Source organism: Salmo salar, chromosome ssa17 (assembly GCF_905237065.1).
Source record: "Salmo salar chromosome ssa17, Ssal_v3.1, whole genome shotgun sequence".
Classification (NCBI taxonomy): Eukaryota; Metazoa; Chordata; class Actinopteri; order Salmoniformes; family Salmonidae; genus Salmo; species Salmo salar.
The window spans coordinates 57,139,835-57,154,954 of record NC_059458.1 but is presented as its reverse complement, the minus strand read 5'-3'; the positions used below and the strand labels follow the sequence as shown (position 1 = coordinate 57,154,954).

Genomic DNA, 15,120 nt, shown 5'->3' with positions numbered 1-15,120 from the left:
AACAGACCGGAAGATTCAAAAGGAGGGTGGTGCTTGGAATCATTGTTCTTCCTCTGGTTACCTGGAAGGAAACACGTGCTGTCATCATTGCTTTGCACAAAAAGGGCTTCACAGGTAAGGATATAGTTGCCAGTAAGATTGCACCTAAATCAACCATTTATTGGATCATCAAGAACTTCAAGGAGAGCGGTTCAATTGTTGTGAAGAAGGCTTCAGGGCGCCCAAGAAAGTCCAGCAAGAGCCAGGACCATCTCCTAAAGTTGATTCAGCTGCGGGATCGGAGCACCACCTGTACAGAGCTTGCTCAGGAATGGCAGCAGGCAGGTGTGAGTGCATCTGCACGCACAGTGAGGCGAAGACTTTTGGAGGATGGCCTGGTGTCAAGAAGGGCAGCAAAGAAGCCACTTCTCTCCAGGAAAAACATCAGGGACGGACTGATATTCTGCAAAAGGTACAGGGATTGGACTGCTGAAGACTGGGGTAAAGTCATTTTCTCTGATTAATCCCCTTTCCAATTGTTTGGGGGATCCGAAAAAAAGCATGTCCGGAGAAGACAAGGTGAGCGCTACCATCAGTCCTGTGTCATGCCAACAGTAAAGCATCCTGAGAGCATTCATGTGTGGGGTTGCTTATCAGCCAAGGGAGTGGGCTCACTCACAATTTTGCCTAAGAACACAGCCATGAATAAAGAATGGTACCAACACATACTCCGAGAGCAACTTCTCCCAACCATCCAGGAACAGTTTGGTGACGAACAACGCCTTTTCCAGCATGATGGAGCACCTTGCCATAAGGCAAAAGTGATAACTAAGTATTTTGGGTCCATGGCCAGGAAACTCCCCAGACCTTAATCCCATTGAGAACTTGTGGTCAATCCTCAAGAGGTGGGTGGACAAAAGAAAAACCACAAATTCTGACAAACTCCAAGCATTGATTATGCAAGAATGGGCTGCCATCAGTCAGGATGTAACCCAGAAGTTAATTGACAGCATGCCAGGGCGGATTACAGAGACTTTGAAAAAGAAGGGTCAACACTGCAAATATTGACTCTTTGCATCAACTTCATGTAATTGTCAATAAAAGCCTTTGACACTTATGAAATGCTTGTAATTATACTTCAGTATTCCATAGTAACATCGGACAAAAATATCTAAAGACACTGAAGCAGCAAACTTTGTGAAAATGTATATTTGTGTCATTCTCAAAACTTTTGGCCATGACTGTACACTTGCCTGTGTAATGAAAAACGTCACGATGTAAACGAGGCATAACATAAACCATGTAGCCTATACACCCCTTTCTGTGTTTGCACATTGAAGCAGCAACAAAAAAGCCTATATTTGCATGTTGCTTATGAGTGTATTTCACACTTCTTTTGGATTATAATTTGACTAAGGCTCTTATGAATGTCCTGCATAATATAATGTTTGTGTCATCATCGTAAATCAACTGCATTATACTTAAAAAAAACACTTCAACTTCAACCAGTAAAATGTCTCTTTGGCTAGCTTTTGCTACAGCCCATATCAATGAGCATTAGTATTCTAGCTAACAACTGCTACATCCAAAATAGTTATTTTGCTAAGATCACAACCAAATATAATCTTAGCGACTGTTAAAGCAAGAATCAAAACATCATTGTAAGCGTATGAGACCGCAAAAAAAAGTTATTTTGTAATACAAATGTAAATATAGGTTATGTTGAATGGGCAGATGGTGGTGGCTTTCTTACTGCCGCCAAGAGTAGCACGCATTTCTGCGTGACGTCAGTGTGTCGTGTACTGGAAAAGGGTCTATAGTCTATGGTGGATGCGTATTATGGCCTTTTCTGTAGCCTACAGGCTGGAGATTAAATGTATGACAATTTCATAAGCCAGCCACTTTTTACATCATGCACATTTCTCCGATCAAATAGCCTAACCTAAATGGGGCCCAATCAAATAAAAAATGGTCTTAAATGTGGCATGTTAACAAACATAATATCATAAATACAGGACAGATCAAAGTAAAATGGACAATATGGAATGGTAAATTAGGCTACTCACAACTGCTGTCCAGGAGTTTTACCCCTTGGGCTTAAATTGTCATGATAATCAATGGTTTCAAGTTTGTATCCGTTGTGGTGGATGAATCAGAATTAGTTGGGTAACATAGCTAATTAAGATGTTTTATTAGTATAATATGCTTATGTGAGATACTTGTCATTAGAAAGTGTCCTTTGGACTCTGGTATGTTTCAGTTGCACGTTTCCCTTAGCTGGGGCTCAGTCACTTGGGGCCCAGAGAGGGTAGAGGTCAAACTTGTTTTTTATATGTGAATGTGTCTTTACCTATTCTTAAACCATGTGAAGGGATGGCGTGATTAATGGGGAACCAATGACTTGTCTCCACAATGTCTGTGCGCTGGTCACTCCCCTCAGTGAGCTTGTCCAGGAGTGGGAACAAGAGGTGCTTTACTGAGGATGGGCCACTATGAGATAGCACTGACAAAGGAGATTTATGGTGTATTTTGATAAGAATGCCTAAAAAGCATTCCAGAGGACATGAGCTAATGGTTTTGTTCAATAGGGAGACCAGGCACCAGTCTATAGAATGAACCCTGTTGACATAGCAGTTACTGTCTGCTGTGTTTTATGGATATCTGTCATACAAAACTTAACCTTTGTGAACTGTTACTAAGATTTGTGGTTCGTCAATGTACGTTGAAGGGGGTGTATCGTTGCTATAAAATATCTCTGTAGCCATTGTGTAATCACCTTCCTGGTTCATTCAAGAGAGTGCATCATTGAAGGTCAAGTGCTTTTGCAAAAGTATCTTAATAATTAAAGATGTAGTTAACTCGGACTGGTGTGTTTGTAACTCTCCTCATTTGGTAATGCAGAAATTAGCCACCACACCGTACATTTTTGGATTATGATCATAATGAAAAATTAAATACTTCTCCATTTCCAGCTGTGTAAACACATTGATTCTCATTGCAAATAGGCTCAGGATAGCTGATATTCAGAGCTTAAATAGCCAAAATGATTAGTCACAGGAATCAGGACTAACAAAGCCAATGCAACCGCCTGTTTTACAAATGGTGGGCCTACCACATGGATGGGCATTCATAACATTCCATTGTAGCCGACATGGTAGGCTACACCCCAGTAAGCACGGGCCGAAGCAGATGTCTTGTTTAGGTCCTTTTATGTGAGGTCCGGACCGCCTTGATTTCAACATCTACAAACCAGACCAAATCTGAACCAATCATAGATGTCTATGTTTTGGTTCAGATTTGGTCCGGTCCGGACAAGCCAAAACATTTGACTGGACTAAATCTGAACAAATCATAGACATCTATGTTTCACAAGTTTGAACAGCACAGCAGTGTACAGTACATTAGAGTACAGTAAATGGTAGTTGAGTACAGTAGAGTACAACAGTACAAGTATAATGTACTGTATTGTACCCTACTTTACTCTAATGTACTCTACTCAATACATCTTTTCAACTTTAATTCAGAACCGAAAATTAACCTAACTTCAACATCTGGGAAAATACATATTTTGGATGTGTACAAAACAGGAACACCTTCCTAATACTGCGGCAGGTAGGTAGTCTAGTGGTTAGAGAGTTGGACTAGTAACCAAAAGGTTGCAAGATCAAATCCTGAGCTGATCAAGGTAAAAATCTGTTGTTCTGCCCCTGAACAAGGCAGTTAACACACTGTTCCTAGGCTGTCATTAAAAATAAGAATTTGCTCTTAACTGACTTGCCTAGTAAAATAAAACTGCACTCTTTTGCCCTCAGAACAGCCTCAATTCGTCGGGCATGGACTATACAAGGAGTCGAAAGCGTTCCACAGGGATGCTGACACATGTTGACTCCAATGCTTCCCACAGTTGTGTCAATTTGGCTCAATGTCCTTTGGTTGGTGGACTATTCTTTAAACACGGGAAACTGTTGAGATTGAAAAACCCAGCAGTGTTGCAGTGCTTAACACAGAAAGCGGTGCGCCTGGAACCTACTACCATACCCTGTCCAAAGGCACTTAAATATTTTGTCTTGCCCATTCATCCTCTGAATGGCAGACATACACAATCCATGTCTCAATTATTTCAATTATCTCTCCTCCCCTTCATCTACACTGATTGAAGTGGATTTAAGTGACATCAATAAGGGATCATAGCTTTCACCTGGATTCACCTGGTCAGTTTATGTCATGGAAAGGGTATGTTTTGTGCACTCAGTGTACAGTATGTACCCAACATTGAAAACACTTACGGGAGAGTGGGGTAAGTTGAGCCATTTTTTACATTCAGCATCACTCTGTCAAGGGACATGTAGTATTTTTTTCTAACAAAGATAACTACATATATTTCAGGATGTTGTGTATCCCTGGAAATAATCAGAATTCTTGTAAACATTAAAGTTTTTAAAATATAACTTGTCCAAAAAGTGGTTTGCACAACTTACCCTGGGTATGGGGTTAAGCCAGCTACACATTTCTGTACTGAATTAAAGTATTACCACTACCTTTTTAAAACCATGTCTATCTTTATTTCCCAAACACAATTCAGTGCAATCACAATATATATTTTTGTATCATTTTAAGCATCTTTTAACACAGGCTTAACGCCTAACAAACACTTTGTACTTTACTTTTTTTTTTACATAAACAGGACCTGGCCTAAGCCTGGGAAGAAAACACTTACATTTGCTCAACTTGCAATTGGCTCCAACCATTGTCTCAACTTACCCCGTGGTCATTGGCTCAATTTACCCCAAGGCAAACATCTTCACTATATTAGCCCACACAGCTACAAGGATGCACTTTCATGCTAGGTTTAGGATCTCATACAGAAATTTATAGAGACCCCAACTGATGTATAGAACAATCTTAAAATGATCCACGTAAGTTGGTTTAGATACAAGCATCATGAAACCTCGAACACAAATTCATTTGAGTTGGTGAATTATTTTTATTACCTAACTTGCTTACCACTTTATCCATGTGGTTTCTTCCTTCAAACTCCATGAAAAGATGGACTCTTCCAAAATATTTGGTCAAATTATTAATTTTATGTTACTGCTTTGGCTCAACTTATCCCACTCTCCCCTACTTATTATGCCATTTCCATAATGATTTGAACAGTTACAGTATATTTAAACACAGAAGTTCACATCATAACAACCATCGTTGTGTTTTATGTTATTAAGATAAGGTCCTTCATGTGAAATAACAACAGTAAAGTATATTTAAGAAATATACCACTAACCACTAGGCTACCTGCCATCTTAGGCACAAGTAGGTAGAGGTTTTCACAGTGTTACACACGTTAAAAATATAAGTACAGTATGTAGCCTACTATAAATGGGGCAGTGTGGTAGTCAGGAAAACACACAGCTCATAGTCAAGGAAGTCAACCTCAACTCAGGTCAACAACGCGTCAGGAATGAATGCTACATTTGACTGAACACAGGTAGGTAGGTACTGTAGGTATGTAGGTACTGTAAGTAGGTAGTGATAACACGTTATCTGGTAAAACTAGACAAAGTGATTTATAAAATGTGCATTCCCAAAAAATAATTCACTGGCAGAGGTCTTTGGCGGTGAGCTGGTAAATTGTTTTCCAATGTGTACAATAGAATAAAATATGATTGGTGGAGTGATCAAAAGACATGATTGAGTCATTAGTGTGTCTAACAGTTCTGGATCCCAAAGTTATTTGATCACATGACCATCTTTTGCCTATCCTAAACCACCTTTCAGTTCCTATACACTATAGACAGGCCCCGTGGGAGGGAACGTTAGCTGGTACGTGTGGTTTCCATATGTTTGATATGTTCCATTTATTCCATTTCAGACATCACAAAAATGCCCGTCCTCCTATAGCTCCTCCCACCAGTCTCCTCTGTCGCTCCAATAGGCTAATAACCGATTGATAGTGCTAGCTTGTGGTTTGCTGCAACCTACAGTATCAGACCACTACTTATGACAACTTTGATTACAATAAAGCTACAGTACGTCAAGGGGCAAGGCTCTAGACTGAAACCATTTAATGGCGTTTTGCAACACTTTGACTTGGCTGTGCGAGTTAAATTTGTAATTGGTGGCGTGCGAGCTGAACATTCATGACATGGTCACCTCACTCAAAAGTATATATATTTTTTTAAGTCAAATTTTTTGGGTAGCTAAAACCATGATTTGGTCAAACAGTAAAGTGCATTATCCTCATGATTCCTGTAATGAAAGTGCCTTGACCTGTTCCGGTGGAGCCTGCTGCTGTGATGAGCAAGCCACGGTGTGCACTCCAGGAGAGAAAAAAGGCTTCTTGATTGTATACCATTTCAATATAACATTTCAAAATCCAATTGCAGGAAATACATAGCTTTAGAAGGAACTAATGTGCTCAGCTTTCTGTAGGTATACTTTATATTTGTCATCTCAATAATATTCAGCTCAATTGGGCTCCTGAGTGGCGCAGCGGTCTAAGGCACTGCATCTCAGTGCTTGAGGCATCACTACAGACACCCTGGTTTGAATCCAGGCTGTATCACAACCAGCAGTGATTGGGAGTCCCATAGGGTGGCGCACAATTGGCCAAGCGTCGTCTGGGTTTGGCTGGTGTAGGCCGTCCATTGTAAATAAGAATTTCTTCTTAACTGACTTGCCTAGTTAAATACAAAAATAGCAACTATTGTACAATCAAAATATTAGATATGGCTTTAAGATACGAAGCCTGCGAAATGCGCTATTGCAAGTGCAAAGGGTAGCAGGGCTACAACTGCAAAAAAAAAATGGACATTACATTTACGTTCAGATGAATACATGGCTACTAGCAGCGGGTATTCTATTAAGTGTTAGTGATCTAGCTAATGCTTTTTGAGTTTTCACTTTATCATGTGGTGTAGAAGCCCCAAAATAAATTAGCCTATGATATTAGTGCACTTAACGATTTAGTCAAATTCATCTCCATTGAACAAAAAATATCTGAAAATTCTAGAGCCCTATTTTAACAGTAAAATATAACAACAATACCCTATTGTCAACTCACAATTCATGACAATCGCTGGATTAGGTTGCACATGAAAATACTGTATCTGGAATCATGCTTTCCTGCTTGGACTTGTTAGATAGAACAACTTATTTCTTGAATAGCCTACCATCTCAGTAGTTATGGTCCATCTTGGGTTAGTTATAAAAAATCTTTGATTTGACTTTACTCCCATAAAAACTCTGGATGGAACTGTGGTTTGTGGCTCATGAGGCAATACAAATGTGATGCGACTAAAATATGACTCAAATTAAAGTGCATTCAGTTGACTAAATCATTATTCAAATCACAAAAATGTGACTAAGATTTAATGATATTTTAGTCAAAATGCCAGACTAGAATGAATCTAAAAAAGAGTGCCAAAATGAACACTGAAGCAGATCTGTCGTGGGGAGGGGCTGGGCGTGTGGGAGCTGGTGAGGCGGTGGGAAGAGGGGGCGGTGGGGATGTTCCAGTATTGGCTTTGGAAGTTGAGAGCAGAGAGAGCGAACCCGGAGAGGTGACAGTCTCTCTCCCTGTGTCCGTCACTGTCCAGGGGTAGGGGCAGGCTCATGCAATTCCTCAGGGAACCATCACTGCAAAAAGAAAAACACACAAGACCATTAGACTTTATTCATACTGTATGACAGGCATCCAAATCTACAAGTAGACTCCATCCATCCATAATATAACCCAGTAGTAGTAATTCCATGTCTCTCACCTGGTTATGTCTGCTGGTGCTCCTCTCCAGGTCTGTCTGTACACGCTCCCAGCCACATCCCCAGCCACCCCAGCTAGCCAACGCATATCTGCAGGCACCTCTGGGATCCACTCCACAAACCTGGATTACAGGAGAGGGACAAGAAGAGTCAATGTACTGTGGTGTACCACCAAGTGGGGGGGCAGTCCTCAACAATTCCTGTGGTGGATTGACTAGCCTATTTTGTTACAATGTCCACTAGGTGGCGGCCCTGTGCAGGACGTTCAAATTGATTGGGTTTAGTAAGAAACCTCAACCTATTAAATTGTATTTGTCACATGCTTCCAACAATGCAGAGATAAAAAAAGACAAATAATAAAAAAAATAATAACACAAGGAATAAATACACAATGAGTAACGATAACTTGGTTATATACACAGGGTACCAGTACCGAGTTGATGTGCAGGGGGTGCAAGGTAATTGAGGTAGATATGTACATATAGGTAGGGATAAAATGACTAGACAACGGGATAGATTAAACGGTAACAGCAACGTATGTGATTAGTCAAAAGAGATTAGTACAAAAAGGGTCAATGCAGATATTCCAGGTAGCTGTTGGTTAATTATTTAACTATTTAGCAGTCTTTAGCTTAGGGGTAGAAGCTCTACAGGGCCCTGTTGCTTCCAGACTTAGTGCATCGGTACCGCTTGCCATGCGGGAGCAAAGAGAACGGTCAACGTCTTTGGTGGCTGTCTTGGGTGGCCTGGATTAGAGGTCCTGGATGGCAGGGAGCTTGGCCCCAGTGATGTACTGGGTCGTACGCATTACCCTCTGTAATACCTTGCGGTCGGATGTCAAGCAGCTGCCATACCAAGCGGTGATGCAACCAGTCAAGATGCTCTCAAAGGTGCAGCTTTAGAATTTTTTGAGGAATCTTTTCAGCCTCCTGAGGGGGAAGATGCATCATGTCCTCTTCACGACTGTGTTGGTGTGATGTGGACCATGATCATTCCTTAGTGATGTGGACACCGAGGAACTTGAAGCTCTCGACAAGCTCCATTACAGCCCCGTTGATGTGGATGGGGGCATGCTCAGCCCTCCCCTTCCTGTAGTCCACAATCAGCTGTTTTGTCTTGCTGACGTTGAGGGAGAGGTTGTTGTCCTGGCACCACACTGCCAGGTCTCTGACCTCCTCCCTATAGGCTATCTCATTGTCATCGGTGATCAGGTCTGCTACCACCGTCGTATCGTCTGCAAACTTAATGATGGTGTTGGAGTCATGCGCTGCCAGTCGTGTGTGAACAGGGAGTACACTAGGGGACTAAGCACGCACCCCTCAGGGGCCCCCGTGTTGAGGGCCAGCGTGGCCGATGTGTTGTTGCCTAACCTCACCACCTGGAATGGCCCAGCAGGAAGTCCAGGATCCAGTTGCAGAGGGAGGTGTTCAATCCCAGGGTCCTTAGTTTAGTGATGAGCTTGGAGGGCACTACGGTGTTGAACGCTGAGCTGTAGTCAATGAACAGCATTCTCACGTAGGTGTTCCTTTTGTCCTGGTGGGAAAGGGCAGTGTGGATTGTAATAGAGATTGCGTAATCTGTGGATCTTTTGGGGCGCTATGTGAATTGGAGTGGGTCTAGGGTGTCTGGGATGATGGTGTTTATGTAAGCCATGACTTTCAAAGCATTTTATGGCGACAGATGTAAGTGCTGCGATAGTCATTTAGACAGGTTACCTTGGTGTTCTTTGGCACAGGGACTATGGTGGTCTGCTTGAAACATATAGGCATTACAGATTGGATCAGGGAAAGGTTTAAAATGTCAGTGAAGACGCTTGCCAGCTGGTCAGCGCATGCTCCGAGTACGCATCCTGGTAATCCGTCTGGCCTTGTGAATGTTAAACCTGTTTATAGGTCTTACTCACATCGGCAACGGAGAGCGTGATCTCACATTCAACCGGAACAGAAGGTACTCTCATGCATGGTTCAGTGTTGCTAGCCTCAAAGTGAGCATAGAAGGTATTTAGCTCGTCTGGTAGGCTCGCGTCACTGGATAGCTTGCGGATGGGTTTTCCTTTGTAATCCATGATTGTTTGCAAGCCCTGCCACATGCGACGAGCGTCAGAGCCAGAGTAGTAAGATTTGATTTTGGTCCTGTATTGACGCTTTTCCTGCTTGATGGTTCATCGGAGGGAGTATCGGGATTTCTTATAAGCATCCACATTAGTGTCCTGCTCCTTGAAAGTGGCAGTTCTAGCCTTTAGGCCAGTGCGGGTGTTGCCTTTAATCCATGGCAACAATAAATATGTATGTACGGTCAATGTGGGGACGACGTCATCGATGCACTTATTATTGAAGCTGGTGACTGATGTGGTAAACTCCTCAATGCCATCGGATGAATTCTGGAACATATTCCAGTCTGTGCTAGCGAAACAGTGCTGTCTGCTTCATCAGACCACTTCCATATTTGTTCCCGTCACTGGTACTTCCTGTTTGAGTTTTTGCTTGTAAGCAGGAATCAGGAGGATAGAGTTATGGTCAGAATTGCCAAATGGAGGTTGAGGGAGAACTTTGTATGCGTCTCTGTGTGTAGTAAAGTTGATCTAGAGTTTTTTGGCCTCTAGTTGCATAGGTGACATGCTGGTAGAAATGAGATAAAACGGATTTCAGTTTTCCTGCATTAAAGTCACCGGCCACTAGGAGTATTTTCTTGTTTGCTTATAGCCCTATACAGCTCGTTGAGTGTGGTCTTAGTGTCGCATCGGTAAATAGTATGGTCTACAGCTTATCATGAGGTATTCCAACTCAGGAAAGCAGAACCTAGAGACTTTCTTAATATTAGAGATCGCACACCAGCTGTTGTTAACAAAGAGACACACACACCCCCTCCCCTGAGCTTCTCAGACGCCACCGTTCTGTCCAGATACATTTATATTTACCATGTCCTTGTTTGGCCACAACTGATAAATATAGGATATTACAGTTCTTCAGATCACGTTGATAGGATAGTCTCGAACAGAGCTCATTCAGTTTATTTTCCAGTGATTGCACGTTCGCCAACAGAACGGAGGGTGGATATTTGGTTGCTGTGGTAGGCTAATGAGGCTGCTGTATGCGAAAGGATAGTTATGCTAAAGAATATATATTTTTTTAAACTGATTTGTTAGCATTACTGTTGTCATTGGTTGCTGTTTGAGCTACTGTGACTGCATTGAGTTCATTGAGGGCTTGTTAGTTTGTGGTAGGTAGCACTAGTAGTGGTATAGGATGTAGACTTACCTCTTGCCCACTGAGTAGGCTGATACCACAGGTAGTGTGCAGGGCAGGAGCATGTAGGAGGCCACTCTGACCGGCAGCATCTCGGACACCTGAGCATACAGACCCGGCTTCTGCTGGCACGCCTCACAGAACACTACAGTCATAGAGACACAATATGTCACACTTCGCTGACACGGGCACAGCCTCCGATGACTTTCAGATACACACAACAACCACACGTCACTGTCAATAGCATGATAACACAATGTTATAACTAAATAACAACAGCTTATAACAGCTTTGAGCAGAAAAGATCGGAAAGTCTACAGTAGGTCAGGGATGGGCAACTTTGATGGGAGTGGCGCCGTGGGGGCCACAAAAAAATCTGAACTCATCATGATGGGAGTGGCTCGCAGGTCTGCATAAACACATCCATACCCACATATGCAGTCAGAGCCGGCCCTAGCCTCTGGCGGCCGTAAGTGAAAATTTGTTGGGGGAGCAGCCCCCCTCTTGACAGCAGATGGAAAAATTGCAGTTTAAGAGTTAAGTTCCTGCAATTCTACACATTCTGCCATGGGGCGTAGAGAAAATGTTGTAGTTTTAAACCAAGTTTACTACAGTTCTACACATTTTGCCATGGGGCGGAGAGAAGATTTAGCAATTTTAACATGATTTCTGAGTGACTAACAAAATAAATGGGGGCTCCCCGATCTGTAATTCAACCATTTTTAATTTATTTATTTCACCTTTATTTAACCAGGTAGGCAAGTTGAGAACAAGTTCTCATTTACAATTGCGACCTGGCAATCATCAACCATGATCATGATTACTGTAAGTTTAGATAGCTGGCTAAACTAGAATTTATCAATCCCCCCAAAAAATGCTGACATGGGCTAATTGAGTGACTGTCAGTAGCTAAGTTTCCAGCAAATTTGCAAATTTGATGGAATTCTAAAATCTGCATAAAACAATATGCGAATTTTCCCACTAGAGATGTGTTTCCATCAAACTGACTTTTTGCGGATAAAAGGCTGGTCGTGATGAGTTAGTGCATACCATGTCTGCATTTATAAAATTGTACTGGCATTTCATGTTTCCATCAGCCTGGTGGTGACTTTTTTTAATGCGTCAGGTAATTCATCCGCATCAAATGGTTGATGGAAACCTGGTTAGTGACTGACATATCAAGAGAAAAACTGCTGACGCACAAGCAACTTACAAAATTGCACCTAGTGTATTCTACTATACGAACTCTCAAGAGTAAGTCGAGACCCCGACTGAGTAAAAAAATATCATAATAAATACATATACATTTAAAAAAGTGGAAATTGATACGTAGGCCTACAAAAGGTGCCAGTTGCCCATCCCTGGTCTAGGTTGACCTCCTATCTACCTTTTTTGATTTGGGTTGGCAGGTTGTCAACAATCTGCTCATCCAACCACCAGTGTTGCTTCCTCAGGAGGCGGAGCCGCCAGAACATCCAGTTCTTAGTTGTTTCCATGGCGATGGGCTTGCAGCAGGCGGCTTCTGATAGGTTGGGGCCGGCAGTCGGACATTCCAGCTTCAGCAGATCTGACATCATAAACAATACATTCATCATCTTTGTAATACAGCATAGACGACTTGTTTGTTTAGCAACAAAACCGACACGTGGCAACTATGGGGCAAAACAGACTGGGTTGGCTAAGATTTTTGACAACATGTAAACTATATTTTGTCTCGATGTTTATTGAAACCATAGATACAATTGCACAATGAGCATTTGTTGTCTCTCAAATACATTGTTAAAGTTGTTGGTTAGCTAGCTAGCCATATTAGCATTGACATGAAATCAGTCAAAACACCTCAAAAGAAGACATGGTAATCAAGATAAAACTAGCCACCTACAAGTCCCCACACGGCAGCTTCTTGCCATTGTTGCTAGCTATCTGACTGTTCAGAATCATAACAAAGCACGGCTTCCGCCACCATCGATGCGCGCACATTTTCATGACCTTGTCAGCCAACCCGTCTATACAAATATTACACCATAAATAATCGTTGGTTTACTCCATACTTCATGTTGAACCCTGTACAATTGACATCATTGATGCTCACTGCATGTATGTCACATTAGCTTATGCTCTTAGCACAGCCCACTATTACTGTCAAAGGCAACATAGTAATACTCACGATTCTCCTCAAGAAAGCGAAGGGCGTCCTTGTAGCCACTCTGACATATCTCTGCCATGACCTGTCAGAGAAAACACATAGATCATACCTATTGAGGTAGGGGATCATATGCAAGAGGTAAATTGAATAAATATACTGCTCATATATAAGAGAGAGAAGATACCCATAAGGCAGAGATTTTGTTAATCATATAACAACCGATACAGTTGAAGTCGGAAGTTTACATCCACTTAGGTTGGAGTCATTAAAACTTGTTTTTCAACCACTCCACAAATGTCTTGTTAACAAACTATAGTTTTGGCAAGTCGGTTAGGACATCAACTTTGTGCATGACACAAGGAATTCAACAATTGTTTACAGACAGATTATTTCACTTATATTTCACTGTATCACACTTCCAGTGGGTCAGAAGTTTACATACACTAAGTTGACTGTGCCTTTAAACAGCTTGGAAAATTCCAGAAAATGATTTCATGACTTTAGAAGCTTCTGATAGGTTAATTGACATCATTTGAGTCAATTGGAGGTGTATCTGTGGATTTATTTCAAGGCTTACCTTCAAAATCAGTGCCTCTGCTTGACATCATGGGAAAATCAAAAGAAATCAGCCAAGACCTCAGAAAAACAGTTGTAGACCTCCACAAGTCTGGTTCATCCTTGGGAGCAATTTCCAAACGCATGAAGGTACTATGTTCATCTGTACAAACAATAGTACACAACTATAAACACCATGGGACCACGTAGCCGTCATACCGCTCAGTCTCCTAGAGCTGAACATTCTTTGGTGCAAAAAGTGCAAATCAATCCCAGAATAACAGCAAAGGACCTTGTGAGATGCTGGAGGAAACAGGTACAAAAGTATCTATATCCACAGTAAAATGAGTCCTATATCGACATAACCTAAAAGGCCGCTCAGCAAGGAAGAAGCCACTGCTCCAAAACCGCCATAAAAAAGCCAGACTATGGTTTGCAACTGCACATGGGGACAAAGATCATACTTTTTGGAGAAATGTCCTCTGGTCTGATGAAACAAAAATAGAACTGTTTGGCCATAATGACCATCGTTATGTTTGGAGGAAAAAGGGGGATGCTTGCAAGCCGAAGAACATCATCCCGACCGTGAAGCACGGGGGTGGCAGCATCATGTTGTGGGGGTTCTTTGCTGCAGGAGGGACTGGTGCACTTCACAAAATAGATGGCATCATGAGGCAGGAAAATTATGTGGATATATTGAAACAACATCTCAAGACACCAGTCAGGAAGTGAAAGCTTGGTTGCAAATGGGTCTTCCAAATGGACAATGACCCCAAGCATACTTCCAAAGTTGTGGCAAAATGGCTTAAGGACAACAAAGTCAAGGTATTGGAGTGCCCATCACAAAGCCCTGACCTCAATCCTATAGAAAATGTGTGGGCAGAACTGAAAAAGTGTTTGCGAGCAAGGAGGCCTACAAACCTGACTCAGTTACACCAGGAGGAATGGGCAAAATTCACCCAACTTATTGTGGGAAGCTTGTGGAAGGCTACCCGAAACATTTGACCCAAGTTAAACAATTTGAAGGCAATGCTACCAAATACTAACTGAGTGTATGTAAACTTCTGAATCACTGGGAATGTGATGAAAGAAATAAAAGCTGAAATAAATCATTCTATCTACTATTATTCTGACATTTCACATTCTTAAAATAAAGTGGTGATCCTAATTGACCTAAGACAGGGAAATTTTACTAGGATTAAATGTCAGGAATTGTGAAAAACTGAGTTTAAATGTATTTGGCTAAGGTGCATGTAAACTTCTGACTTCAACTGTATATAACCACACAAAATACAGGGCATGATCACATTCGTCATGTCATTTGTTAACTATTTCTATTAGCAATCATGTTATTGATATTTGGTTCCATTTCAACATAATTATTTGTGAAACCAAAGTTTGGTAATATATATAAATTATATCAAATAGCCTAGTACA

The 15,120-nt window shown here is 41.7% G+C and overlaps 1 protein-coding gene across 2 annotated transcripts in view; it reads right to left on the bottom strand.

The window, feature by feature from the left end:
* Positions 1-4,943: 4,943 nt before the first annotated feature.
* Positions 4,944-15,120, bottom strand: part of LOC106576157 (patatin-like phospholipase domain-containing protein 2) — a 30,581-nt gene continuing 20,404 nt past the window's right edge. For both annotated transcript variants that reach the window (XM_045699778.1, XM_014153105.2), the window contains 5 exons: positions 13,150-13,210; positions 12,370-12,549; positions 10,995-11,127; positions 7,740-7,859; positions 4,944-7,614 (listed from right to left, as the gene is read on the bottom strand). In XM_045699778.1, the coding sequence (XP_045555734.1) occupies positions 7,386-7,614; positions 7,740-7,859; positions 10,995-11,127; positions 12,370-12,549; positions 13,150-13,210 (723 nt within the window). In that variant the 3' untranslated portion in view covers positions 4,944-7,385. The remainder of the gene's footprint in view (positions 7,615-7,739; positions 7,860-10,994; positions 11,128-12,369; positions 12,550-13,149; positions 13,211-15,120) is intronic.